The sequence below is a fragment of the Pogoniulus pusillus genome, chromosome 11 (genome assembly GCF_015220805.1).
Source record: "Pogoniulus pusillus isolate bPogPus1 chromosome 11, bPogPus1.pri, whole genome shotgun sequence".
NCBI lineage: Eukaryota > Metazoa > Chordata > Aves > Piciformes > Lybiidae > Pogoniulus > Pogoniulus pusillus.
Window position 1 is genome coordinate 8010030 of NC_087274.1, and position 24555 is coordinate 8034584.

At 50.4% G+C, this 24555-nt stretch overlaps 3 protein-coding genes across 3 annotated transcripts; 2 read left to right on the plus strand and 1 right to left on the minus strand.

Moving 5' to 3' along the window:
* Nucleotides 1-1118: 1118 nt before the first annotated feature.
* On the plus strand, nt 1119-14278 carry LRRC45 (leucine rich repeat containing 45). Its single transcript, XM_064150840.1, has 17 exons — nt 1119-2358; nt 3053-3114; nt 3912-3982; nt 4284-4462; nt 5174-5302; nt 6223-6335; nt 6871-6929; nt 7038-7115; nt 8075-8210; nt 8488-8565; nt 9259-9370; nt 9544-9614; nt 10502-10594; nt 11148-11240; nt 12122-12295; nt 12403-12550; nt 12865-14278. Exons 1-17 carry the CDS (start codon nt 1674-1676, stop codon nt 13059-13061), a joined length of 2478 nt encoding a protein of 825 aa, XP_064006910.1. The 5' UTR covers nt 1119-1673; the 3' UTR covers nt 13062-14278.
* An 834-nt stretch (nt 14279-15112) lies between these two features.
* Nucleotides 15113-20513, plus strand: RAC3 (Rac family small GTPase 3). The gene is made up of 6 exons (XM_064150843.1): nt 15113-15225; nt 17495-17566; nt 17826-17943; nt 18592-18654; nt 19127-19286; nt 19404-20513. The coding sequence occupies exons 1-6, from the start codon at nt 15191-15193 to the stop codon at nt 19532-19534; spliced, it is 579 nt and encodes a 192-aa protein (XP_064006913.1). The 5' UTR covers nt 15113-15190; the 3' UTR covers nt 19535-20513.
* Nucleotides 20506-23836, minus strand: DCXR (dicarbonyl and L-xylulose reductase). Its single transcript, XM_064150842.1, has 8 exons — nt 23720-23836; nt 23546-23643; nt 23228-23382; nt 22064-22106; nt 21670-21769; nt 21453-21517; nt 21237-21354; nt 20506-20802 (listed from the first exon to the last, which is right to left on the minus strand). Exons 1-8 carry the CDS (start codon nt 23775-23777, stop codon nt 20699-20701), a joined length of 741 nt encoding a protein of 246 aa, XP_064006912.1. The 5' UTR covers nt 23778-23836; the 3' UTR covers nt 20506-20698.
* Nucleotides 23837-24555: the final 719 nt, after the last annotated feature.

Here is a 24555-nt window from a genome sequence, read left to right on the forward strand (position 1 = left end):
TTCATTGTACAGCTGCACAAACAATTACCTTGGCAAAGAGGCTGCAGTGCAGAGGGATGGGGCACTGCTTCAGCTGGTACTGTCATCAGAAAGAACATCTACTAAATTGTGGTTTTAGGTGAAGTTTCCAAGTGGCTGGTGGCCTGAGTGATGACCTTGATAGCTCTTGGCTAGAAGAGTAGTGACCTACTGAGCCTCTGCCTGCTCCAGCTGTCAATGGGGAAAAGCCCACTTGCTGTTTCAGAAGGAGCAGAGCCAGCCCCAGCAGCCCTGAACCACGCTGCTGTCAGCTGCTTTCTCTGCAGCCGCCTGTGTATTTCCCAACAAAGCCTGTTCAGTTGTGTGGGTCCTGCCTACATGTGTAAGGTTTCTTATTTCACAGCTTCCCCCCTGCCCCCCCGCTGGCTGAGGGGCCAGGCTGTCCCATGATGTGGGATTTTCACACATGCTGTTTGTTATTCTGTCCTCTTTCCTTTCGTCCTACAAAGATGTAGAGAAGAGGGTGGGTGAGGGGGGAAACTTTGCAAGTCTTTGAAGCAACTTGACTTTCAGTGATTAATTGCAGCAAAGAGCCTACACAAGGGAGGGGAAACTTGGGTTTAATTTATTGATGTTTCTTTGTGAGAACAAATTTATAGCACAGGGAAAGCAGCTTCTGAGGAGAATATCAAATGGTTAAAAGCTTCCAAGCACTCTTTGATGTCATAGCCCTGGAGAAATACTGGAAGGTAGTGAGGCACAGCCACTGTTTATTTATAAAATAAAGATCAGTTACCTGCTTTTGGCAAGAGCCTGTGACTGAGCTCCTGTTAACAACCTATTCATTAGACAGGCTTGGAGCTGGACCTGAAGTTTCTGCCACAGCTGCCTGCTGAGGTGATGAAAGCCTGAAGCTTGGATGATGTTTCCAGCCATTAAATCTTTCCGAGCATCCCTGTGAAGCAGCACCTGTTTCTCACATTAGCTTAGCTGAGGCACCAACAGCATCTTCCTGTGCTGTGAAATAGGGGCCACTGCTGGAGGAGCAAGATGGACACCAGTCACAGACCTAGCTGACCAGAATATATGTTGAGGCAGACTCTTCAAAACAGCCTCTGAGCTGCCTAGGGCTTAGTCATGCTTGGTAGAGGAGAGAGCAAGCAGCAGCAAAATGGCAGGGGACAAAAAAACGTTGAGATCGTTCTTCCTCGAGCTAGATTGAAGACGAGCCAGGTGTTCCTTGGCAGGTCATGAACTTCTGCTGGCAGGCCCTATGGCTCATGAGGCCTCTAGAAGTCTAGAAGCTGTAAGGAGAGAGCAGCAAAGGCGATCAGCAGATCTACTGCGTCCCAAACTTCTCCCAGAAGGAAGACAGTTAAGCTGCTTCAGCCCACATCCTCCCCCCGTGCAGCCACGTCCATACCAACTGCGGCAGCACTTTCTCCACATGCTCGATGTCCACCTTCGCCAGGTCCTCGGCCTGTGCCTGCCGTGCTGCCCGTGCCGCCGCTTCTGCCGTGCAGAGAAGGTGCGGTCAGAGGGGCCGCGGAGGAAGACGCGGCCCCACGGGCCCTGCTCCCTGCAGGAGACTGATCACCGACCCGCACGGAGCAGAATCGCGGCTAGGGGTGGCGAGCCGAAAGCTCGGAGATAGCTGAGGTGGTGGTGTCCTCTCGACCCCGTAACGCGCCGCTATGGCGGCTCAGGCAGACCCCGATCCCGGCACCGGGAGAAGGTGCTGCACGCTCACCTCGGACGAAGACCTTCAGCATCTCCGCCATCAGCAGCTGCGCGTCGCCGTTAACTGCAACGACAAAGTACTTATGGGAGACGGGAGCCCGCGGCCCTCTGCCCGGGCCCGCCCGCCGCCGCCGCCGCGGTACCTCGGGTCCTGCTGTCGCGGAAGTGGAGGCGGAGCAGCCGGTCCACGGTCTCCTGCGCGGGAAGGGGAGCTGGTGAGCGGGGCGAGGCAGAGCAGCCCGCGGCCCGAACCCCCCGCCCGGTCCCGCCGCACCTTTTTGAAACCGTCTTCCCGCTCCTCCATGGCGCCGCCGCTGCCCGCCTCCCGGAAGCGCGCGCCGCGCGGGGGCGTGGCCGCCTCCGCCGTTCCGTTGGCGTCAGCGCCGCGTGCGGCCGGTACCGGTACCGCGGCGGCAGCCATGGAGGAGTTCCGGCAGGCCTACGCGCGGCTGTGCGCGGCGCCGCAGGAGGCTGTGTTGCGGAGGCTGCGGGAGCGCGGAGCGGCACCGGGCCGCGGCTGCCTGGACCTGGCGGCTCAGAGCCTCTCGCTGGAGACGTGCGGAGCGCTCGGCCGGCTGCTGCCTGGCGCCGCGCCCTTCACCGAGCTGGTGCTCGGTGACTGCGGCTTGAGCGAGGAAGGTGGGAGCGGGGACCGTGACTGTTGGCGGGCAGAGGCGGAACAGTGCGCCGGGCCGTGCGGGGCCATGGCCGGGGTGAAGGCGTCGCGGTGGGTCCGGAGCCGAGAGCAGGAGGGCTGGGGAGGCAGTAACTAGTGTTTTAGGCCGGTGAAGCTGTCGGGTCGGTGGCTGAGCGGGGAGCAGGCAGTGCGGTGTGAATCCGGTCAGAATCCCCTTGGCTGTTTTCGGGAGAACGTGTTACTGTTGGCGCTGAATAGATGGCCGTGGCTGCTGGCAGGGGAAGATTCGGATGGTGATCTGCTGGCTCCAGTCACTACATCGTTACATCTGTCCTAGGAGGTAGTGTGAGTCTGTGCTCGGTGCCTTCTGCACGGGCAGGGGTTAAGCCAGCTAACGGCTTGTCTGTGTGGCCTGCGTGCACATGGGCTGTTTCCGTAGCTGCATTCGGAAGGCACCCAGAGTGACAGAGTGACAGCACCTCTGTCTCTGAGAGTGTATGAAAAAACCTCCTGTCCTGAAAGTTCAGATGGAGCTTTCCAGATGCAGCGGCTCTTTACCGGGTCACATGTTTTACCCTTCTGGGCTGGCTGTTGGCAAGGACGCTTTCTCCTCCCAACTCAGGCAAAGGATTCCACCTAGAAAACAAACGCTGTGGTTTCGTTTTGGTTTGTTTTGTTTTTTTCCCCTCTACTTAGGTGTAAAACTTCTGTTGCACGGTCTTTGCTCCAACAGCACAGTCAAGTCTTTGGATCTGAAGGTGAGTCTGACTGAACAAAATTAAAGAGGTGAGGAGGGAAATAGGATCACAAACTTAATCAGACTGAGAAATAAACAGTCCCACTGCAGGATTGCACTGCAAGATGTGCGCTGCTGTGAAGTTCTTTAAGTGACTCAGTCCTTGCCTGTTTAACACCATGTCATGTCCAGAGTTACTTTGCAGCTCATCTTTGTCCATTCTTATTCCATTACTCTAACAGAAAGTTACTGCTGTGTATCTGTTGTCAGTTGCTGCTTGGTCAGATGAAGCATGTGCAGGCTTTTCGTTGGGTTTCTGTGTTAATCAGTGAGTTACTAGTTTAACTTTGAGAGGCTTGAAAAACTAAGCATTCACTTCCATATGCGATGATCACTCTATTGTGAGAGTGACTCTCTCTGTCCCTCTGGAACACACATAGCTGTTCCCTTGAATCTACAGTCCTAAGCTGCATCAGTTTCTCATCTGTGCTGGTGTTAGCTGAATCCTTTTCAGTGAAGTGTGTTGAAATGATTCTGCTTACCTAGAATTGTCCCATCCTGGACCTTGCTGATTCTGTGCCATCCTGTGATTTTTATGAGCTCTCAGTCATGATGCCTTACAAGCCTGGCACAGGACCCTTTCCTCCCAGGGTCTTTAATTTTCTGAGAAGCTGGCTAATAGTGTGAAACAGATGTTATTCAAACTGTTTTTGACAGGCTGATGTTGGCATTACAGCTGGGGTGCTCCTGCTGGTGCTGATGGGATAGCTGGACTGGGACAGGGCATAGCCCACTCATCACCTGGCACTTTTGTTTCAGGGCAATAACCTGCGAACTGTGGGAGCTGAGGCATTGGGAAAACTTCTCCAGCAGAACAGATCCATCAGGAGGTAAAAAGTTGTATCTACCTCTCTTTCTGTTATTCCTGCCAGATGAAGTGCAGCGTTAGAAAAGGGTTGAGGGCATAGCTTATTGGGGCAGGAGGAATGCCAAGTGATGCAATTTTTTTGTGAGGGATGGGACAGATGAAGGAGTGCCAACTGGAGGACGCAGGGCCCTAAGCAGCATCCCAGTCTCTGAGTCTGTTGGCAGATCTGGGTGTTCAAATGGGTACCACAACCCAGGCATCATTTAAGTGCTTGTAATTGTGCATTTACTTTATGATCTTAAATCTTGTCTGATTTTCCCTAGCTTAATCTTGGAATGGAACAACCTTGGCGTGTGGAAGGAGGGTTTCTCCCTTTTCTGCCAAGGACTGGAAGCAAACAACGTTCTCCAGCGGCTAGATCTACGCAATAACCAGATCAATCATCAAGGGGCTGGAGAGCTGGCCATGGCACTGAAAGAAAATGCCTGCCTTCAGGAGCTGGGTAAGAGTTCTTCGCCTGCCTAGTTACATGTATGCACATGCACATGCACATATATTTTCAAGTTCCTTGCAGCCTGCTGTGATCTCTGACAACTCGTTGGTGTCATTCCAAATTCCTATCAGTCTGCAGTGCTTTGCAGACGTAGTGAGGGGAGTAGAGGTCACAGCCCCTTGGCTTTTGGAGAGTGGGAGACGTAATTGGAGTCTCTGGAACCAAATTTGCAGATGAAGATTGCATGCTTGGAGCAGGACAGTTCTTAGGGGAGGAGGGAACGAGTTCATTGCCATTTGTGAGTGCTGTTGGCATGCCTCATACCAGACTCTGAGACTGGCTTTGCGTTGCTTTGTCCTTACTAAGGAAGTTTGCCAGAACTGCCATCAGAAAAATGTGGTTCTTTGTGCCAATTCTTTCTCATCCACAGTTTGTGGTTGTGAAAGGAAAGCTTGGGAGATGAAAATGTGAGGGACAAACTTGTGTACCTTTTGAACTTCAGTGGCTCCCTGCACTTTGCTATGCTTAAGATTCATCCTTGCTTTTCCTGCTTTGTCTGTTGTTTTCTCTTCCTCATTTATCTTGGAAGGTGTTCACCTGTGCTTGTGCTGAGGCCATCAGGGAATAGTTAACCATGCTTGCAGATGCAAGCATAGTTTCTCTTGAGCCCTGTGTTTTGCAGATGTATGACTACTGGGTGACAGTTTTCCTTCTGTGTAGATTTGCGTTGGAATAATATTGGGCTTCTGGGTGGCCGAGCTTTGCTGAACTGCCTATGCAGCAACAAGACCCTGAAGAAGCTGGAGCTGGCAGGGAACAACGTTCCTAGTGACATCCTGAAAGCTGTGGGTAAGTGTTACTTGTTGCACAAGAATCAGTAACTCCTGTCCCCTCAGCACTGGAGGGATGTAGGGCCCTTGCTGATCCAGAAGATAACTATTTCCCTCCTCCTCCCTTTCTCAGCGGCATTTACACAGTGCCCTGATTTGCTTCCTCTTGTCTTTTTTGAGGGCTGGTCAGCTTGGAAGTGTCACTTTTACCAGCAAGAGGAAAAGAATAATTAGGATTAGAAGTTACTGTGCCATCTAACTGTGGGAGAGTTTGAGGCTGTTGTTTCCCTTTGAGTAGCTAAGCTTGGATATGGCTAATGCAACATCTTTGTCATTGTCCTATCCACATTGGAGTTGAATTGCTCTCTGTAGCTGGGGTGTTGATTGCTCCATATCTGGGCTGTTCAGTCTGGAGAAGAAACGGTTCTGAGGAGACCTTATTGTGACCTTCTAGTATCTGAAGGGGGCCCACAGGAAAGCTGGCAAGGGACTTTTTAGGGTGTCGGAAAGTGGTAGGGCTAGCGGGGATGGAGCAACACTAGAAGTGGGTAGATTCAGATTGGATGTTAGGAAGGACTTCTTCACCATCAGGGTGGTGACACACTGGAAAACGTAGCCCAGAGAGGTGGTGGAAGCCCCATCCCTGGAGGTCTTTAAGGCCAGGTTGGATGTGGCTCTGGGCAACCTCTTCCAGTGTGAGTTGTCCTTGCTTATGGCAGAGAGATTGGAACTAGATGATCCAGCCCTGACCATCCTATGTCTCTATATACTGTCATCTTCAACTCTGCTCCACCCTGTAAGATGAGAGTGGTCTTTGTGTGTGGGCCAGCCTGAGAAGGGCTGCTGGCCTGTTGCTTCCCATAGCTAGGTGTCCTCCTGAGTGCTGTCTCTTCCAGCAGCACTTCCTATTGTGATGCTCTCCTGCTCTCTCTGCATCAGAACAAGCCGTGGATCACAACCGAGACCGTGCAACTATCCTGAGTGAGATCCAGAACCGTACTCACATACTCACCAAGGAAGTTTTGAGTCTGAAGGATGAGAAGACCAGGCAGGTCAGTCGCCTTGCATGTTGGCAGTTCAAAGGGGGCAGCTGGAATCCTCGTGAAAGGCTCGGTGTTAAGACTGTTGTGTGCCTGAATTTGCATGTGTATCCCTATGGACAGGCATAGAGCGTGGGTTAGTAAATTGAGTCCTTCCTCTGAGCAAAGCTGCCCTGGGTTCAAATCCATAGTGCTATGGCTGTGGACACATGCCTTGTTGAACATATTCACTCTGGATTCTGGGGGAGTTTTAGTGATTTCTTCACTCACATGTGTACTTTCTGTTCTTTTGCCACTGGTTTCATATTTCCCAAGTGGTGAAAACCTGGGAATGTGAGTCTTTTCCTTCTGACACCGAATGGTGCAGAGTCCCTATAGATGATGACCTCAGTCAGATGTGCTAATGAATGCATCAAACATCCAGTTTGCTTGTTTTCAAGAGTGGCTGGACCTGTCTTCAGCTTTCACTAGGAAGAGACATATGAAAAATGTAAATGCCTCAGGCTGATGCAGCTCATTTCCTTACTGATGTTTGCCTTGTTCACAGTTTTTGGATATGATGGACACTATAGATAGGCAGAAAGAAGAAATAACCAAAAGTGGCAGGTGAGTTTGAGTTTCTGAGTGCTTTCTGCTCTTTGATAGCAGAATTGAGCCCTCTCCATTTCCTGGCAGAAACTACTCATCTTTTCTTTTCCCCCCAAACAAATGCAGGGTATCTGCAGCACGACTCTGCCAGCTTCAGGAAGCACTGGATGAGCAGCACTCCATTATGAATTCACTGAAGGCCAAGTATGAAGGAGGAATACTTTACTCTTCCCACTGCTCTGTGCTGTACAGGCAGTGCTGAGCAGAGCTGTTAACAAGGGGGATAATCTTGTAGGGTGGCTGGTTTACTATTTCGCTTAGTTCTGCAGTGATATCCAGAAATTATGGTCAGGTCAAGCCTTTGGGTTTGCCACGCCAGATATTTAGCCTGCTTTTAAGTAAAATTACAGTGCATCAGTGTAAGAGCAAGTGAATTACAGAGGGTGAAAAGGGAAAAAAAAAGGGATCTTGGGGATGGGATGGGGACATGTTCCTCACACAGTTCAAAGCCTGGTGAGAGTCTATACCTGCTTCCCATGGCAGTGAGCAGTATCCTCTGAGCAACACTGCAAACATGGAGGAACCTGACCAGCAAGATTGTATGCCTAGGAGCAATGACATGGAGCTGCCCAAAAGCAGCGTTGGGTTGTGTAGAGCCATGTGCACATGACAGTGGCTGGGCTTCAAGCACTGATAACCCTGTCTCGTTCAGTTCTGTCATGCAAAGGTAGTTTCATTATGCTCTGTCTCAGTGTGGACATGTCCTTCATGTACAGAGCAAGCAAATAGCTTATTCTGTATGTATTTAAAATGTTATCCCTAATTTTAAACAACCTTGCAGTGGTATTACATAGCTAGATTTGTTCTCCTGTGAGAAGGGGGTCCAGGCAAGGAAAACATCTCTTGGAAGAGAGCAGAGGGAAAGTATGGTAGGATGCCAGAACAGCGGGCTCTGAAAAGTCCCAGGTCACTCACTGCAGAGGCTGTTGGGTGCAGAGATGTTGTGTCCTTGTCCCAGGTGCAAAATAGGCCTCATTTAGCTAGGCAGATTTCCTTCACTGCCAAATATATGTCAACATCGTGTAGCATGTGGCTTAGAGAGCTCGCTGGAAGTGTCTGAAGTTGTCTCTCTTAAGGACTCTGAAAAATGTTCCTCTTAATAGGCTGCAGATGACTGAAGCTGCCCTGACTCTGTCTGAGCAGAAGGCAAACAATTTGAAAGAGCAGCTGAAAGTTGTAAAACAGGAACAAGCCAGCATGGCTGAGCGCCACTCAAAGGAGCTCCAGCAGCAAAAGCAGGTGAGCTGGATAAATCTTGCTTAGGTTTGAGAGAAGGGTTTCAGGTCATCCTTGGTTTATGTAGGTTTGAGGGCTGCAGGATGGTCCAGCAAAGCATGGGGCTTAGTGAGTTAACTACAGCTACCACGACAAAAATTCTCGTGTAAATTAGGTAGATGAGCAGCAGGGGTGGAGAGGAGCCATGGTGTTTGTGGAGTAGGTTAGGTTTGGTTGGTTGGTGTAGGTTGGCAGAGCAGGAGCTAAGGTGAGCACAGGTTAATTTTCACTCTGTTTGCAGGAAGGTGCTGCTCGGGAGGACAAGCTTTTGCGTGACTTGTCTGCTGCCAGTGAGAAAAATCTGCTTCTAAGAAACCAGGTAGAAAAGCACGGCTAAGGCTAAGGAGCAGGACTTGAGTATTGTTCACTTCTGCTCTTTCTGTGTGTCCTCTGCTTTCATCCTAGTTTGCATTTCTGCTTATCTAAACAGCCAATTTTCTCTGCTAATAGAAAAACAAAGTAATTTCTGGTGTGTGACAGTTTGGGTGTTACCTGCCCCCCCACTCTTATGAAATCACCCAGACTAGACTCACCCTGCTGGAAGTTAAGGAATGATGCTTTGTATTCACAGCTTAGCACAATATACAAGCAGATATTTACCATATATACAGCTATATACAGAAATATACAAGGTAAAGGTAATACAGAAACACAACACTCCTCCCAGAAACTAGAGTCCCCAGGAGGGGCTCCCAACCACCCTTCCACCCCTCTACTTTATCCCAGACTTTGCACTTACGTGCAGGGTGAGTTTGGAGGATTGGCCAAGGGGGCTAGAAAGCAGAAGGATTAGTTACACAGAAAGCAGGTTAGGGAGAAAAGTGCAGACACCAGCTGTGAGAGAGAGCCACTGTGTTATCTATGTTTATGTTCTTGTTTTTATATGTCTCAGCAAGCCTATGAATGAAGTAGGCATCACCTTTGTTTCCTTTTCACAGCCCATAATCTAATTTCTCTCACTGAAATATTTTAGCTAGCCTCAAACTAGCACATGGTGGTAATCTCCTTGTAGGTGGACGAGTTGGAGAGGAAATGCAAAGTTCAGCAGGATCAGCTATTCCAGTTAAAACAAGACTTGACCAACACAACAGCAGAGCTGAAGCTGCGGGCTGTGCAGGCTGAGGGTGAGTGGAGGAGCAGAAACAGGTCATAGACACCTGTGAGTTGGGATTCCTGTCTCTGAATCAGTGATGCAAGGCAGCCAAGGAGAAAGGGTGGAAGAGTTTATGACAGAGTATAGCTATAGCCTGGGCAGCAGGAATACTGTCATTGTGACGTGCTTGCTTTTAATCTACAGAACGCCTGGAAATGGAGAAGAAGAGATTTAAACAAAGCCTGGAAGATGTAGAATCCCTTCGGGTAAAAGAGGTAAGAGTGGGACTTCTGCAGCATCTCGTTGGTCCTGACACACAAGCACCACTAGAAGTTGTTTACTGTCAGCTGTTCTTAACGTCAAAAATGAGTGGACTCAGACTCACTGTGGGAATAAGAGGCTGTTTCTATAAGCAAAGCATAGCTGAAGAGATCACAAGACATTCTGCCAGCTAGCAAGATTTTGTAGGTTGCAGGAGTACAGGCCAGAATGTGTGTGATTCTACAAAAGAGACTTGGAGGCTGGCCCTGGTATCAGTCTTGGGGCTGGCCCTGGTATCAGTCTTGCTGTGTCTAAAGGTGTTTATGCATCAGCAGTCTTGCCGTGCTCACTGAAGTAAAGGTGCACTGAGGGAAGAAGTTGAGAGGCATATACTATATACAACCAATCTTTTAATAGAGCTCAGCTTGCTAGCTCCTTCTCTGTTGTGTTTCAGGGGGATTCTGTCTGAGTGTGGACAGGACAAGAGGCTGTGATCATCTCTCTTTGGAGTGTTTACTGAGGTCTGACATCTCTGAAAAATAAAATCATACCAATAGACTTCTCAGAGGATGTTGATGTCTTGTAAGAAAAGACATAGGTCCATTACAACTAGAAAATGGATCTCTGGTGTTTCATGTCACTTGAAGATGAGAGCTTGAACTCTGTATCTTTCATCTTGGCATGGCAGGGATCTCTGCCTAAAGCTCACAGTTTCTAGAGAGCAGATTATATACATAATACAGTTTCTTAGTGGAGCTCCTAGGGAGGTAAGGGGTTCTCTTTTGGTGGTAGATGGGTCAGTGAGAGGTTGCTCTTTCTTATGCTGAATGGCCATGCTGCTTTGCCTGGAGAGAGAAGTGATTTTCTGTCGCTTGCTTAAGTGATGTCTATTGCTTTGCAGGTGGATCACATGACACAGCACATTGAAACCAGTGAACGTTCCATGCAGGACAGGATCCAGAGGCTGGAGGCCATCAGGATAGCTCTGGAAGAGGTGAGAGTGGATGCTCCACACATGTTAGAATACTCAGGTAGTGGTGGCAGGAGAAGGCTCCCAGGGGAGTTTTGAGGAATCTTATGTTGCTGTTAAAATCATCAATCACTGTAGAAAACAGCTGCTTTGGACTAAGGAAGGAGAAGCTTCCATGAAGAAACTTCCAGATTCTGATTGAACAAAAATAAAGATTCCATTGAACATAGTTAAATTCTAACCAGAATTTGACTTCCCAGGTTTCCCATGTTGTCCCAAGTGGTGCTGCATGCTTCTCCTTATCTATTCCTCCAGGTAGATCTAGCATCACTCTCTCCTATTACCATCTTCAGGAAGCTTTGCCCTTTACTTGCTCTCTCATAACTGAAATTCTTATTGAATTTAGGTGGTAATCTTGGGGTGAGAAAAGGTGTCTAACCTGGGTTTCTGTTCTCTGCCCATGGGTAAGAGAAACAGATGCATCACAGCCTGTGACTGGAAGCTGCTAGAGTTTTCTGGCCAATGTTGTGTGGTGCAGCTTCTCTCTCTGGAGCAATCTTTCATGTTTCTGTGGCAGGAGCTGAGCCAAGTCAAAGCAGCTGCACTCACTGAGCGAGGCCAGGCAGAGGAGCAGTTGATAAAAGTCCGGAATCAGACACGGCTGGAGGAGGTAAGGACAAGGCCTGTCTGTGGGCCCTGCCTCTGTGAGCTGGAGTGGATTTGGCTGCCTAGCCGATGTTTCTATTTCAGGGGACTGCTGAGTAACTCTCCACTCTGGGTTTCACTGTCCTGCAGGTAGTGTGGCTTCTGTGGAAGGAGGCCTGAAAAGTCTGCTTGGAATTGTCTCCAGAATGTAACCACTGTCCCCCTCTGCTCTGTGCTTTCCAGTAGTTACAGAGTTGATGTGGATAGCAAACAGCCTATCTTTTTAACAGCATCTTCTACAGACTGATTCTCTAGACTCAGAGGAGGTTCTGCAGGTAGCTACTGCTGCTGCATAAGAAAGGTCACTACAGAGTTGAACTTTGTGAAAATGGTGAAGTCAGCTCCCTGTGAGACTGTCCAAGGCATGAGGAAGATGCAATGAAACTGTTAGGATGTTTGCTCATCTCAAATATCACAAAAGAAAATGCTTTACTGAGTTACCACCATAGAGAAGCAACAGTTGTTGAGCTGCATGTTTCAGAGCTGCATGTTTTGGAGCTGTTCAGGATATGGAGGAAGTGAGGACAGAGCATTAGCTCTATACACTGGCAGTGCCATTGACGCTTCTAGCACCTCAACACCCAGCACAAGGACGTGGTTCTGTTTCTTAATGAGAGAGCTGAGTGTTGCAGCATCTCCACCAGAATGTTTTCCCTGGCAGTAGAAAGCAGCTTAAATTCACTTCTGAATGCAGGGAGTGTGTCTGCTATGGCTCAGTCCTGTGCTTATCCTTTGCTGCTGTTTGAATCAACCAAGCATTCACTGTGTCAGGAACTAAAAGGGGAGAATCGCTTTGCAGGAATGGAACAGGACTGAGGTATTTTAATTTCCCTCTGTGTCTTACAGCAGCAGCGATTTGAACACCTAGAAGAGAAGCTGCGGATGATGACTGAGGCACGGGATGAAGCTCAGAACTGTTGTCTTAAGCAAAAACAAATGGTTGCTGATGCCCAAGCCAAAGCCAATCAGCTGAGCCTGCAAGCTGATGGTCTCAGAAGGCGGTTAGAGGAACTTCAGCAGGTAGTTTGAACTGAAGTAGAGTTCAAATTGAGCTGAAGTAGATTTCTGCCACAGAGGCAGAACAAATAACTAAAGTCTTCTTGGTTATTCACGTATTTGTGTGTTAGGACCTGAACAGTAAGGAGGAGGAGAAAGTGACAGAGGTGAATAAAGTGAAAGTGGAATTACAGGAGCAGATTGGACACCTGCAGGCTGAACGCACAGCACAGGATGGGCTGAGAGAGAAGATTGCAGCCCTGGAGAGGCAGCTTAAAGGTGAGGGATCCTTTCCTGGTTCTCAAGTGGTAGCACCAAGTTTCCCCTCCTGAAGTGTTTGTAGAGAGTCTTGTCCCTATTTTGTAGGGACCAAGATTCAGTTAACTGCCCAAATGCTGCACAGCAGGCACAACGTTTGGATTTCCTGCACAATGAATTGTAACTTCTTGTCTGTGCTAAACTTCTCCTGTTGTCTCATGCAGCTTCTCTTGTGTGCCTGTTGATCATCCTCCTTCTATTGCCTATAGCGTGCTGTTTCTCTTTATTCTAGAGACAGTCTAATTTTCTGTACTAATGCTGCTCTTCTTTCACAGCACTATCAAGTAATCACCGTGAGGCACTGCTGGACAAGGAAGGGGAAATCTCTATACTGATGGAGAAGCTGAGAATACGAGAGGCTGACATCTCCAGGATGAAGGAAGAAGAGGCCCAGCGAGCAAGTTTCTTGCAGAATGCCATCATGACATATGTGCAGGGCTCCCCCTTGGGAACTCACAGTTCTAGGAAATGAGAGTGTGGCTTAAAGGATCCAGATACCTGCTGTCAGGAAAAGGGTGAGCAACTCAGGTACAGCACCTTCTTTCTAAATGGGATAGCATTGTCAGAGTGGGGCGACACAAAGGCTTGCAAACACAGAATGCTGCTTTCGCTCTTCAGAAATCTTGCTCCTGAGCACATAAAGGAGAGAAAGAAGTAATTGACCCCAGCTGGGAGAGAGGCTCATGAGTCTGAATTCACGATGTGGAGCCCTTCCCCTGCACTGCTACCCATTTGAGCTAGTTTCTGTGTTCTTTTGTACAGCTCCAGTCTGTCAGCACACCGTGTTCTTACAGGGGGCTGTATGCTCCCTGGGCAGTTCTCCTGCTGAGCCATTTGTTGGGGTGCTGGGACTTTTCACAGTGGAATGACAGGCAGCAGTGTTACAGTTCCCTCATTTACCTTGCTTTTGGGGTCCTGAAGCCACTGGAAACACCAGTTCTGACCCCTCTGTGCTTTTATATCCAGTGCTTATAGATGGAATGACTGGTTGCAGGCTTATACTGGCTCTTTTGCCATGGCTATAGTGATGGCAGTAGATATGCTTTCATTATGAATAGAAATGACTATGCAGGGGCCACTGCTGTGCAGTGACCACCCATATCCTCAGAGAACAGATGGGCTTTGGCCATGCTTCAAGCCTCTATAACACCAACTGGTGTAGCATGGATGGGGTGAGACAGTGAGGGATCAGCATCTGTGCTTTCTCACTGTGAACTGCAGCTCTTAGCTGGATTTCTTGTGGCCAAATTGCGACAGGATTTCGCTCCACAAATGGCAGGTGTGTTCTGCTGGCTTCTCAGGATCCTGGAGTTGAGTCCTGTTTTCTGAACCTTACCCTGATTAGGAGCAGTGCTTCTGACTTGCCCCTGGTGTGCTGCTTCTCAGAGCACAAAGGGAAGAGAGTGCATCCTTTTCCTGGCAAAACAAGTTCTCGTATGGCATGGAGAAAGGGAAGGGACATGAGGGTCTGAACTGAAGAAAGTAGAGAGCTCAATCAGGACAGCAGTAAGAGAGCCTCCTGTTTGTTTCTCCAGTGAGTCTGTGATGGGAAAAATGGACTTGCAGTACGTAATTTAAGAGGCAACAGGAAAAAGAAATATTGTGTGGATTGACCGTTTTCTGTTCATGTTTTTTCATAATGAATTTTGCTCTTCTTTTTTAATAAAGATATTTTGCATTTTGCTGTAACAGTGGACAGTAACAAGCTGGGTATATGGGAGGAGCCTGCTGCTGTTACTAGTTTCATGAAGGTCCTGCTGGTCTGTCCTGGACTTGAGAGATTGTTACAGGTAGATAAGCTTAACTATGTCTACAGCTTTTGGCTCTGAACTAAGGTGAAAGCCAATAAGCCAGGAACCTATGCCCCAGGCACAAGGAAGAGGAGATACTCTGTGTTGGTAGCTAGATCATCTGCGGGTGCTGGGCATCGCTGCAGACCAGCAGGTAAGGGAAAAGCAAAGCCTCTTGTTTTGAAACTGTCACTGCCTGAGTTATCTCAGTTTGTGGTGGTGTACTTGGAGAGATGGAGGACTCCAAAGGCTGTCTTAACGCAGGATTTTTGCTGCTGAATCTGTTCCTCAGCAGCTCCAGGCAGATGATGGTAAAATCTGCAGCTACGATCCACCCGCGGTTTAAAGCTTCATCTGTAAGCAGGTGGCCAAGGGTCTGAGAACTGGCGTCTGCCAGTCTCCGGGCAACACCCGTCGTGTCGTTTCAGGGCGCAGCGCGCAAATAACGTGCCGTGCAGGGGCGGTCTGCTCGAGCAGCGCGGGCGCAGCGGGAGCTGGCTGATACCGGGGAAAAGGGGAGACAGAGCGGGGCGGGATCCTGCAGCGGTGCGACGCGGGACGGCTCCGCCTTTCTTTTCCAACACCCTTTGCAGAGGGCTCTGTCCGGGCCTGCGGCAGCCCCGGGAGAACGGCGGCGGCCGAGGGCTGCGGGAGTCGAACGGAGGCGGGGCCGTTGTGGGCACGCCCCGCCCCCGCCGCAGGGCTCGGCTCGGCTCGGCCGCGCTCGGCTGGACTCGGCTCGGCTCGGCCCCGCCCCGCCGCGCGGGCTGTCACTGCGGCGGAGTCGCGGCGGCGCCGCCATCGCGGGCAGATGCAGGCGATCAAGTGTGTGGTGGTGGGCGACGGGTGAGTGCGCGGCGGCCGCGGGGCCACCCCGGCAGCGCCTGGGCTCTCCGCGGCCCGGCACAAAGCCGGTCCGGACCCGGCGGCGCCGAGGGATGGTAGGGAGGGAGGACCCGGCGCGGCCCCGCCCCGCGGCCCGGGAGAGCCGGCTCCGACGGCGTGAGGCGCGGCTCGGCCCGGCTCGGTCCGGCCTGGAGTGTCGTGATGCCGGAGCGGACCCTCGGCGAGGCTGGGGCCGCCTGGCCGTAGTGGCTTTGCCAGCAGTGATTCCTTACCAGCGGGCCCTCTTGCCGCTGGAGGGAGATGCTTCAGGCTGCGGCCAGCGAGTGAAGAGCCCAAGAACCCGGGCCGCGGGCCCTGCCCTGCTCTGCGCCCACCCACCGGCATGGGGTCGGGACGGCGAGCTGAGGCCGAGCGGCCGCCACCACCGTCTTCTGACGGGAGATCAGGGACTCGATCTAGCGGCGGCTGGGGCGGTCCTGCCCGGCGCGTCCCGCTCCCTTGGTAGTCCTTAAACTTGGGTCTTGTCACTTAACACCGTATGGTTTCACATCTGATGATGTTCTGCCTGGAAAACGCATAGCTGCTTCTCTTGGGTTCATGTATTGTTGAGTGCCTCTGTTTCGCTGCTTTTCGTCATACAAGTGCAGTTCATCCCCCGGTTCTCCCTAAAAACCTTGGTGTTTCCAGGCTTCTCTCATATCTCTTTTATTGTTTGTGTTCCAAGACGAAATACATCACTGTTTCTGGTTTCACCATGAGTCTCTTGTCATCCTGCTTGCTCTTTTCTTTAGGCTTTTCCTATATGCTTTCTTCTGAGAACACATCTGTATGCAAGATGCAGGCATGCAGTAGATTTATGATGGTTCATAACTTTTCATAGCTTATCCTGCATATTCTTCCTCATAATTCCTGCTTGCTTCCCTGATCACCACAGCAAGCACAGAGCTGAGATACTGGGAACTGGTCTGTCTGGGAACTGGTCTTAGGCAGGAATGGGTCTTTCCCATACGTGCCACCCCCTCAAAGAGACATCCTGAGTGAGACCTTCCAGGTTCTAGTCTGTGGGGGCTAAGGACAGGAACAGGAGAAAGGACCACCCACCAAAACAGCACAGCCTTACTGTGGAGGGAAGAGCAACAACTGGGAGCAGGCATGTTGGAAATGGATTTCAGCTGCAAATTTGCAGTCCTGTGTTTTGCTTTAAGACTAAAGTGACAGTGCAGAAACTAAATGAACTCAGATACTCAAAGCACTTTAGTCATAGGTAAGGGTGGGTTTTGTGAGTTACATGATTTGCCTCTTGGGAGGGAGTGAGGTTCAGGAGGAGAGTTGAGCCACTCAGTATAGTGGTTCCTTACACAACCTTCCCGTTGTCCAAAGAGAGGGGAGAGGAGGCAAAAAGGTGGGCAGGTTGCTGCAGTGGTTCTCACTGTGCTTTGTGTCATCTTGGTACAGGACTGTGGGGATTGTCTGGGCTTTTTTCCTTACTCCTGAAGTTTTATGTCACTGCAGTTACAGAACTGGGTGGAGGGCACCCATCACTGTTCACCTCCACTCAGGCACTTAACACACAGCTTTCCCTGGCACTGGCACTCACGATCTGTTCCTCTGGGAGGTCCCTTGCAGTTCACAACTGACACAGTGATGAGCAGGTTGTTTATAGCCCTAGTATTCCTCTGTTCTTACATCTGAGCTTTTCCTTTCCACGACAGGGCTAAGTGAAGTTCGCATCCTTATGCTGCTTCCAGGCAGGCCCAGCTCCACTTGCTTTCAGCAAAGCCCTGAGCTGATATTTTCAGTGATCTACACTAATACCAAAGTTTCTTTCCAACTGACAGTAGTCAGTTTGAAAGTTCATTTTAGTTTATAGTTACTTATTTTTTCTCCTTTGTATTCAATAGCATTCAATTCCTTTATCTGAGGAGCTTGGATAATTCTGTGTTGCACAATTTTTACCTCACTGCCCATTTTGCTGAATTATTGTGGATGTGTTGAGCCCAGGATAGAACTGGATTTATTCCTCCTTTTGCTTCCTGGGACAACTATATTTTGCCTGCTGTTTTGCTAAGGCTGAATGAGTGGGGAAAAGGCATGGGGGAGAACAGAGTCAGGGGAAGGCCAAACATTGGGATTTCAGGCCTGGTCTTCGGCAGCTAGAGAATTCTAGCCTGCTACAGGTTAATTTTCTCATATGATAACTTTTAACCTAGCTTTCTACAGTTCTTCCTGTTGTACCCTTCTTTATGCTTGTCACTCTTACCCTCTGCAGAGCTGTAGGGAAGACCTGCTTGCTGATTAGTTACACCACGAATGCCTTTCCTGGAGAATACATCCCCACTGTGTGAGTAATGGCCTTGGGCTTCAGCTAATTTTCTCTCTGTATGCATGTATCTGCATAAGTTGGTTTTATGGATGAGGAGAAGGCTGTCCCAAATCAGACTAAGAACTTCACACACAGAGGTGATGCTGGTGGTGTAGCTGTGAGGAGGGCAGAGTGTACTGCGGTCTCCTCTCCTGATGCACTGTCCCCCTCTGATTTTGTATAAAGAGATGTGTGGGTCACAAGAAGATTGTTGTTGATGAAGGCTCTTTCTTGGCAGGTTTGATAACTATTCTGCCAATGTCATGGTGGATGGAAAGCCAGTGAACCTAGGACTCTGGGATACAGCAGGGCAAGAGGATTACGACCGCCTGCGGCCGCTTTCCTATCCACAAACGGTGAGTGCTGGACTTGGACTGACTTGTAACTGCTCCCTCTTGAGGACAGGGAGACTCCCGAGGACAGCCAGGCCTCTTTCTTGTAAAGAAACTTTGAGTTTCTGCCAGCTGTTACCACAGTCTTCATTGTTTAGCAAGTATCGTAGCTGATCTTCTGAGATGGTCTTGTGCTGGTTTTGCTTTGTAATGTTGTTGAACACTTACATGTGCCATAAGGAAGCTGAAGGGAACAGTGTGGGGCTCCTCTGCATTCCATACTCCCATTCTCTCTTGGTGGCACAGCTCACTCTTGGTGGCACAGCTCACTCTTGGGCTGCACTGTTAGTGGTTTCCTGGCTGTAGCAACTCCTACGTGGGCCTTGACTGAGCACGAAGCTCATATCACTGTGGGCTTTCACCCATAGCTATGTGCACTTAGCACATTTATGGCCATAGGCTTTTAACATGCAGAGCCCAGTATTGTAAAAGAAGAGGCCATGCACTCAAAAGTCTATTCCTGCCTGCTCCGTGTAGCACCCTCAGTGGGGAGGAACTTTTAACAACCAGTCTGCCTGAGGGAAGAGGTTGTCCTCTATAAGCCCCCTTATCTAGCCCCCATTATCTCTGGCTGTTTCTTTCTTCTCTGATAACCTTCTTGTTTCTGCACAGGATGTTTTCTTGATCTGCTTCTCCCTTGTGAGTCCAGCCTCCTTTGAGAATGTCAGAGCCAAGGTAAAGTATTCTTGGTTTGGGTGAAACAGTGGAAGGGAAGAACCAATGAAGTCAAGTGTCCTGTTCCACCCAGCACCACGCCTACAAGCCCAAAATTTGTAGCAATCATGTTTTGATAAGGAGCGTCATAGTCTGCAGGTTTTAAGAGGAGCCTGATTTTTATTCATGGCTTACTTGGCTAGGTTTTGCCTTTTGATTCTGCATCTTAAAGAAGATAAGGGATGTCCTAGAAGCCAAAATGCAGTGAAGGGAATCATTGTGTGCAGAGTTGGCTGGCACTGTCTGTCATGATTTGTGTCTCAGAGCCTTCATTAATACACCTACATCAATCTCTTTCTGCAGAGCACATTCAGAACTGTAGGCACAAATATCCTGTTCAGGTGTTGTCACCTTGTCAGATAGTAGTGAAAAAACTCATTCCTGATAGTAAATACATCCTTACCATTCTAGCTACATGCTTCTTTGTTTTCAGTGGTACCCCGAGGTCCGACACCATTGCCCAAACACACCCATCATCCTGGTGGGCACCAAGCTGGACTTGAGGGATGATAAGGACACCATTGAAAGGTTACGTGACAAGAAGCTGGCCCCCATCACCTACCCCCAAGGTTTGGCCATGGCTCGGGAGATTGGTGAGTCTCATGTGCTGGCAGATCTCCGTGGCGCTGAGCTTTTTGTTTTGGAATGGGTGAGAGACAGTGTGTCCTGGTAGAACTGGAGTGGTTGAGCTGGAGCTCTTTTTCCCCTAGGGTCGGTAAAGTACCTCGAGTGCTCTGCCCTGACGCAGCGGGGCTTGAAGACGGTGTTTGACGAAGCCATCCGGGCCGTGCTCTGCCCGCCACCCGTGAAGAAGCCCGGCAAAAAGTGTACCGTGTTTTGAGGGCTGTGGCCTCGGTGCTGGCTCAGCATGTTGTCATCCTCTGACAGATTGCATATTAGCTGGGTGTTTCTGGAGGGGGCTGGGATGTGTAGGGCCCTTCATCATGTACGAAGTCAGTGTTTTTTAAATGTCTCTTTGATTTAACGTCAGTGTTGATGTGAAGGGGCAGTGGGGGCAGGAGACTAGCTGGGGGCTTTACAAGCCTCCAGGGGAGGTACAATGGGGAAGGCAAGGTAGCTCCTTGGGGTAACAGGCTGTTTTGGCACTCCTGCACCCCAAGCTGAAAGGGCTGCAACACCCATCCTGTCCTGGCAACACCTGGTTTCACCCTGCACGTGAAACAGGTGGTGAAAATCCCTGTGGGAGTGGGGAGGGAGCCGATGTGAGTGGTGCTGAATGACAAGAGCAGTCAGGAGAGTGGTGGGGTCCTCCTGCCCAGCCTACTGTGGCTAACAGTTAACAAATTGGTGCTCTAGCAGATACGTGCCTCAGACTGTTAAATCATAACCAGCCCTGGAAAGGGTTGAGGTAAATGAGATATGAAGCTGAAGAACTAATCATTAGGTGCTTTATTGGGTAGTAGCCAAACTCGGTGAGTGAAACAGCTCTGTGCAATCCATGTATTTGCCTTTTTGTATGCGCACACCCTAGGACAGTGTGGTGCTGCTCCCCCCATCAGTCTTTAGCAGAGCCTCCCCCCCCAAATCCAGTCTCTGCAGAGCAGGGCTGTGGTTGTTGCCTCTGTTTTGTTTTTTTCTACTAAAGACAGCAAAGGAAGCAATGAGGAGTCTGCTAACTTCTTTCCCTTCCCACTGAAAGTGCAGGCAGGCTCTACGGATTTGGATGGAACTGGGAGAGCTTCTGAAGGGTTGTGGGGGAGGGAATAGGGTTGGAAGAAAGACAGGTCCAATTTCTAATCATCATGTAGAGTGACAAGATAAAACCTTATTTGGTGCAATAAACATTCTCCATGACGGTGTATGTGAGCTTTATTATGTAGCAGCCCTCTAAAGCGTAATCTTCCACCTCCCTCCTCATAGAGATTCCAGCCCTGCTGTCCCTCTCCTCCAGCAAAGCTTGCTCTGTGTCACTGTTTTCTATCCAAGTTCTATCTAGGCAGTACAGTAGGAGAATTAAGGCCAGATGTGAAATTCAGGTGCCATCTTAGGAAACAAGGAATCCCCCATCAACCATCAGCGAGGTGCCAGTTGTCATAGCACTCTTATCACTCAGCAGGAAGAGAATGCTGTTCACCACATCATCCACCTCTGGAATCAAACAGAGAGAACACCCCTCAAATTGTACTAGGAAAACAGCTGTACATGCAATTGGAGCAGGAATAAAGCTCTATGCCTAAACTGCATGGTGCAATATACAGGACAGTGTGGCTGAGAGATGGACATCCAGGCCCTTGTGATCAAATGATGCTTAGTTCACAGCAAGCACCTCTGCTTCCATCCCAGCTATATTTATGAACAGAGTATGTTAATTTCACATGTCCTAAGAAGAGAAGGCTGTAGAAGGGGAGAAATGAGGTTGATTCTTGCCCTGTCCTCATCAAGTGCTTCAGGCATTCAGCCACAGCTACGCAGCAGAGTTGTGCCTTTGCCCATAGAATGGAAGGGACCTCTATCTGTGATGTCAATTAGAGGGAAGGCTTGGATACAAGAGCCCAGCTTGGCAACAAATCTACACCACTCACCTGCAAACTCTCCTAGTGGAATTCGACTAATCATGGCATCAGCTTTCTTAGGATCGCTCCAGTTAACTCTCCCCATGTCAGTCATAACCACTGTGGGGTTCACAGTGTTCACCCTAATCTGGAGCCAAGTGCAACAGTCAGTCAAACCAAAGAGTTCTGAATGGAAATGCTGAAGTTCAGCTTTCACATTTTTCTTGCTCTGAGAAAGAATCCTACCTTGTGGGGTCCCAGCTCCATTGCCATTACCTGGCTCAGCATATCCAAAGCGCTTTTTGTGCAACCTTCAAGAACAGGAGTCATTTAAATGCTTAGCACTTGGTCTGGGGCACACAGAATCTTACCAATGCCCAGAGCTGGCAGCCAGCACTTGGTGGCTGTGAGTCTCCAGCAGGTCAGAAACAAGAGGGGCACTGTTAAAGCTACAGGTACTTACAGTAAACAGTGTGGTCACGCAAGGGGCGCTTAGACGCTTGGCTGGAGACATTCACAATAGCACCTGGCACCCTCTGTGCAATCATCTGTCGAGCAACAATCTGGGAGAGCGCAGAAGAACAAAGGAGGGATGCTGGAATTGGAACAGGAAGAATCACTGTTCCATCCAGTAGGAATATTGCTGGGCTATTATGATAGACCAAAGAGCAGAAACACCTGGAGGAATTAAGTCTTCACTGCCTCCCACTTCCAAGAACGAGAGTCAAAAAGAGTGAAGAGGCTGTACATGCATATTGACAAGGTAACTTTGGGTTACAGTTCCTTTAACCCCACAGTGGAGAATAACTTAGTGACTGCTGTTCATAGAGACAACTGCAGTGAGAGTTCTTCCTCACCTGGGAAACATGCAGCACAGCGTGAAGATTCACATCAAAAGACCTATAAACAAATGTAAAAGTTACAGAGTGGTTGCAGCCCAGGCCAGAGAGGAGTTGTTTTAGGAGGCAGCAGAGGACAAGTGCTGCTGGTATCTTGGAAATGCTGACTGTACTCTAGAAGGCAGAAAGGCCAAGCTGACTGGATGGGAAGAACAACTGCATGCTTTCAGCAATCACGTCTCATTAGATCTAAGCTATTTAGCGTGTGTGGGAGGCTGCACTCCTGCATTGTTACACTTCCAGCAGGACTCTGTTCTTCAGCAGAACAATCTAAACCTCTCTATTAAAGTTTAAACAGGGATCCCTGGGCCTCAGCCAGTGACTCTTTTTAGGTCAAACCCTTCATGTCTTAAAAACAACAAATCTGTAAAAGCAGGCTCTTTTCTATTTGCCACAAAGTCCTCCTTTGCTCATTTTTTCACCTGCTAGTTCTGCAGAACTGGCTCAGTACAATCCATATACTTTTACATTCTTTTCACAAGTGAATTCAATACTATAGACCCACAACAGCTGTTCTTAATGTAAGGCCAAAGCAAAACCCATCTTCTCAGAAGGATGCAGACTGACCATGTCCTGTGTCCTAAAGCTCGTCCCCCAAACTGGAACTATGGATCTTGTGAGAAAAATGCTATTGCAGTGAGGAAATTGCATCTTCCATTGTGACAGCTTTATACTCCTTTACCTGGCTTGGTCCTTGCTCTACCAGAACTGCCTTACGGACAACTGCCTGTAGCAGAGCCCAAGCTGGCGCCAGACTGGCAGCTGTGAGCTGGACTAACAGCACAAGGCACTCTTTTCTCCAGTGGAGGCCGGGTGGTGCCTGCACGCCACCAAACTGCAGGCTCTGGCTACTCGGTAACCGTGGAACGGCGTCGGTGCTTCACTAGGGGATGTTTACAGGGTGAAAGGTGATCAGGTAAAGTACAAAACCACAGTAGACTTCAGACTGAGCAGCAGCAAACCTCTGGACTGTAGGCGTTTCTGGTGCCTACGCACAAACAGCTTCTCTTTGTAAAAGACCCCAGTTTCTGGGGCGCGGTCCCGCGATTTCTGGCGCGCGTTTTGCCGAGGGTCGGGGGGCAGCACCTCCCCGCCGGCAGAAGCTGGCTCCGCGGCACTCACCGCTGCAGGGCGTCCCGCGTCACGCTCAGGAAGGGCTGCAGCATCGCCACGCCCGCGTTGTTCACCAGCAGCTGGAAGGGCCCCGCCGCGCTCACCGCCGCCTCTGTGGCGTCCCAGTCGGCCAGATCCACGCACAGCGGCGTGATCCCGGGGCACTACGGCGAGGGCAGCCTCCGTGGGTGGGGGGCCGGGGGGGAGCGACAGAAGAGCCGGGAGGCTCGGCAGGGAACACAGGGGAGAGCGTTCCCGGCGGGGGCCCGGGGTGGCGGCGGGGAGGGGCCCCGGGGGTGCGGGTACCGGTCCCGGGGGTGCGGGTACCTCTCGCGCGAGGCTCTCCAGGTCGGCGGCGGTGCGGCTCAGCGCCGTGACCTGAGCCCCGGCCCTACTCAGCGCCACGGCCACGGCGCGCCCGATCCCTGCAGGGAGACGGCGTCAGCCCCGGCCCCGCCGCTCCCCGACCCCCGCCCGGTGCCCGACCCGCTGCCAGGTCACCTTTGCCAGCTCCCGTCACCAGGGCCCGGCGCCCGGGGAAGCTGAGATACGGTTCCATGCTGCGGACGGGCTGCGGGCGGACGGCGGCCTGGGCGGGCCCCACAGCCCGGGGACGGGCGGGACAGGCGGGGCCCCGGGGCGGGGCGGCCTGATAGGCCCGGGACGGGGAGCGGGACCTACCCTGGACTGGCACCGTAGAGCCTCCGCTGCCCCGAGCCGGGGTTGGAGGCCTGGCGACGTGGGCCCCGGGCGCTGCTCCACCGAGGCAGCTGCAGGGAGGGCAAGAACCAGGCCCGCCCCGTGCAGCTCCGCTGCCCCTGGGAGGATGCAGGCAGAAGCCATGCCTGAGATCGCCCAGGATCCAGGCATGCAGAGATTCTTTGGTTTGATTATTACTTAAGTATTACAGTCAGAGACCATAGAAAACCAGGCTTTTTACCAGGTAATGAGAAGATCTGCCCTCCCTGCCCCCTTGAAGCTGCTGCTGAAGCTCAGAGGCAGCCCTAGTCCAAGTCATTACCTAGATAAAGCAGCCGCTCTGCTTGCCTCGACAACAGTGTGCTGGAACATGCAACAGAAAATCAGCCTAGAGACAGTAAAGAGGTTGCAGGTAAGCTACTGCACCACTTTACTTCCAGGGTGGCAGTTCTAACTACTGACTAGCAGCACTACCATTGTGTAAGAGCAAACAATTATGTGCCCCACTAACAGATCTGGTGCTAGCAGTACCCAGTTCAGACATTGCTTTGAGGACTAATTCAAGAGCTGCAGAAACAAAGAAGAGCCAAGTTTACAACAATTAACTTATTCCTTAGTTGAGTTCTTTTACTTTGTTA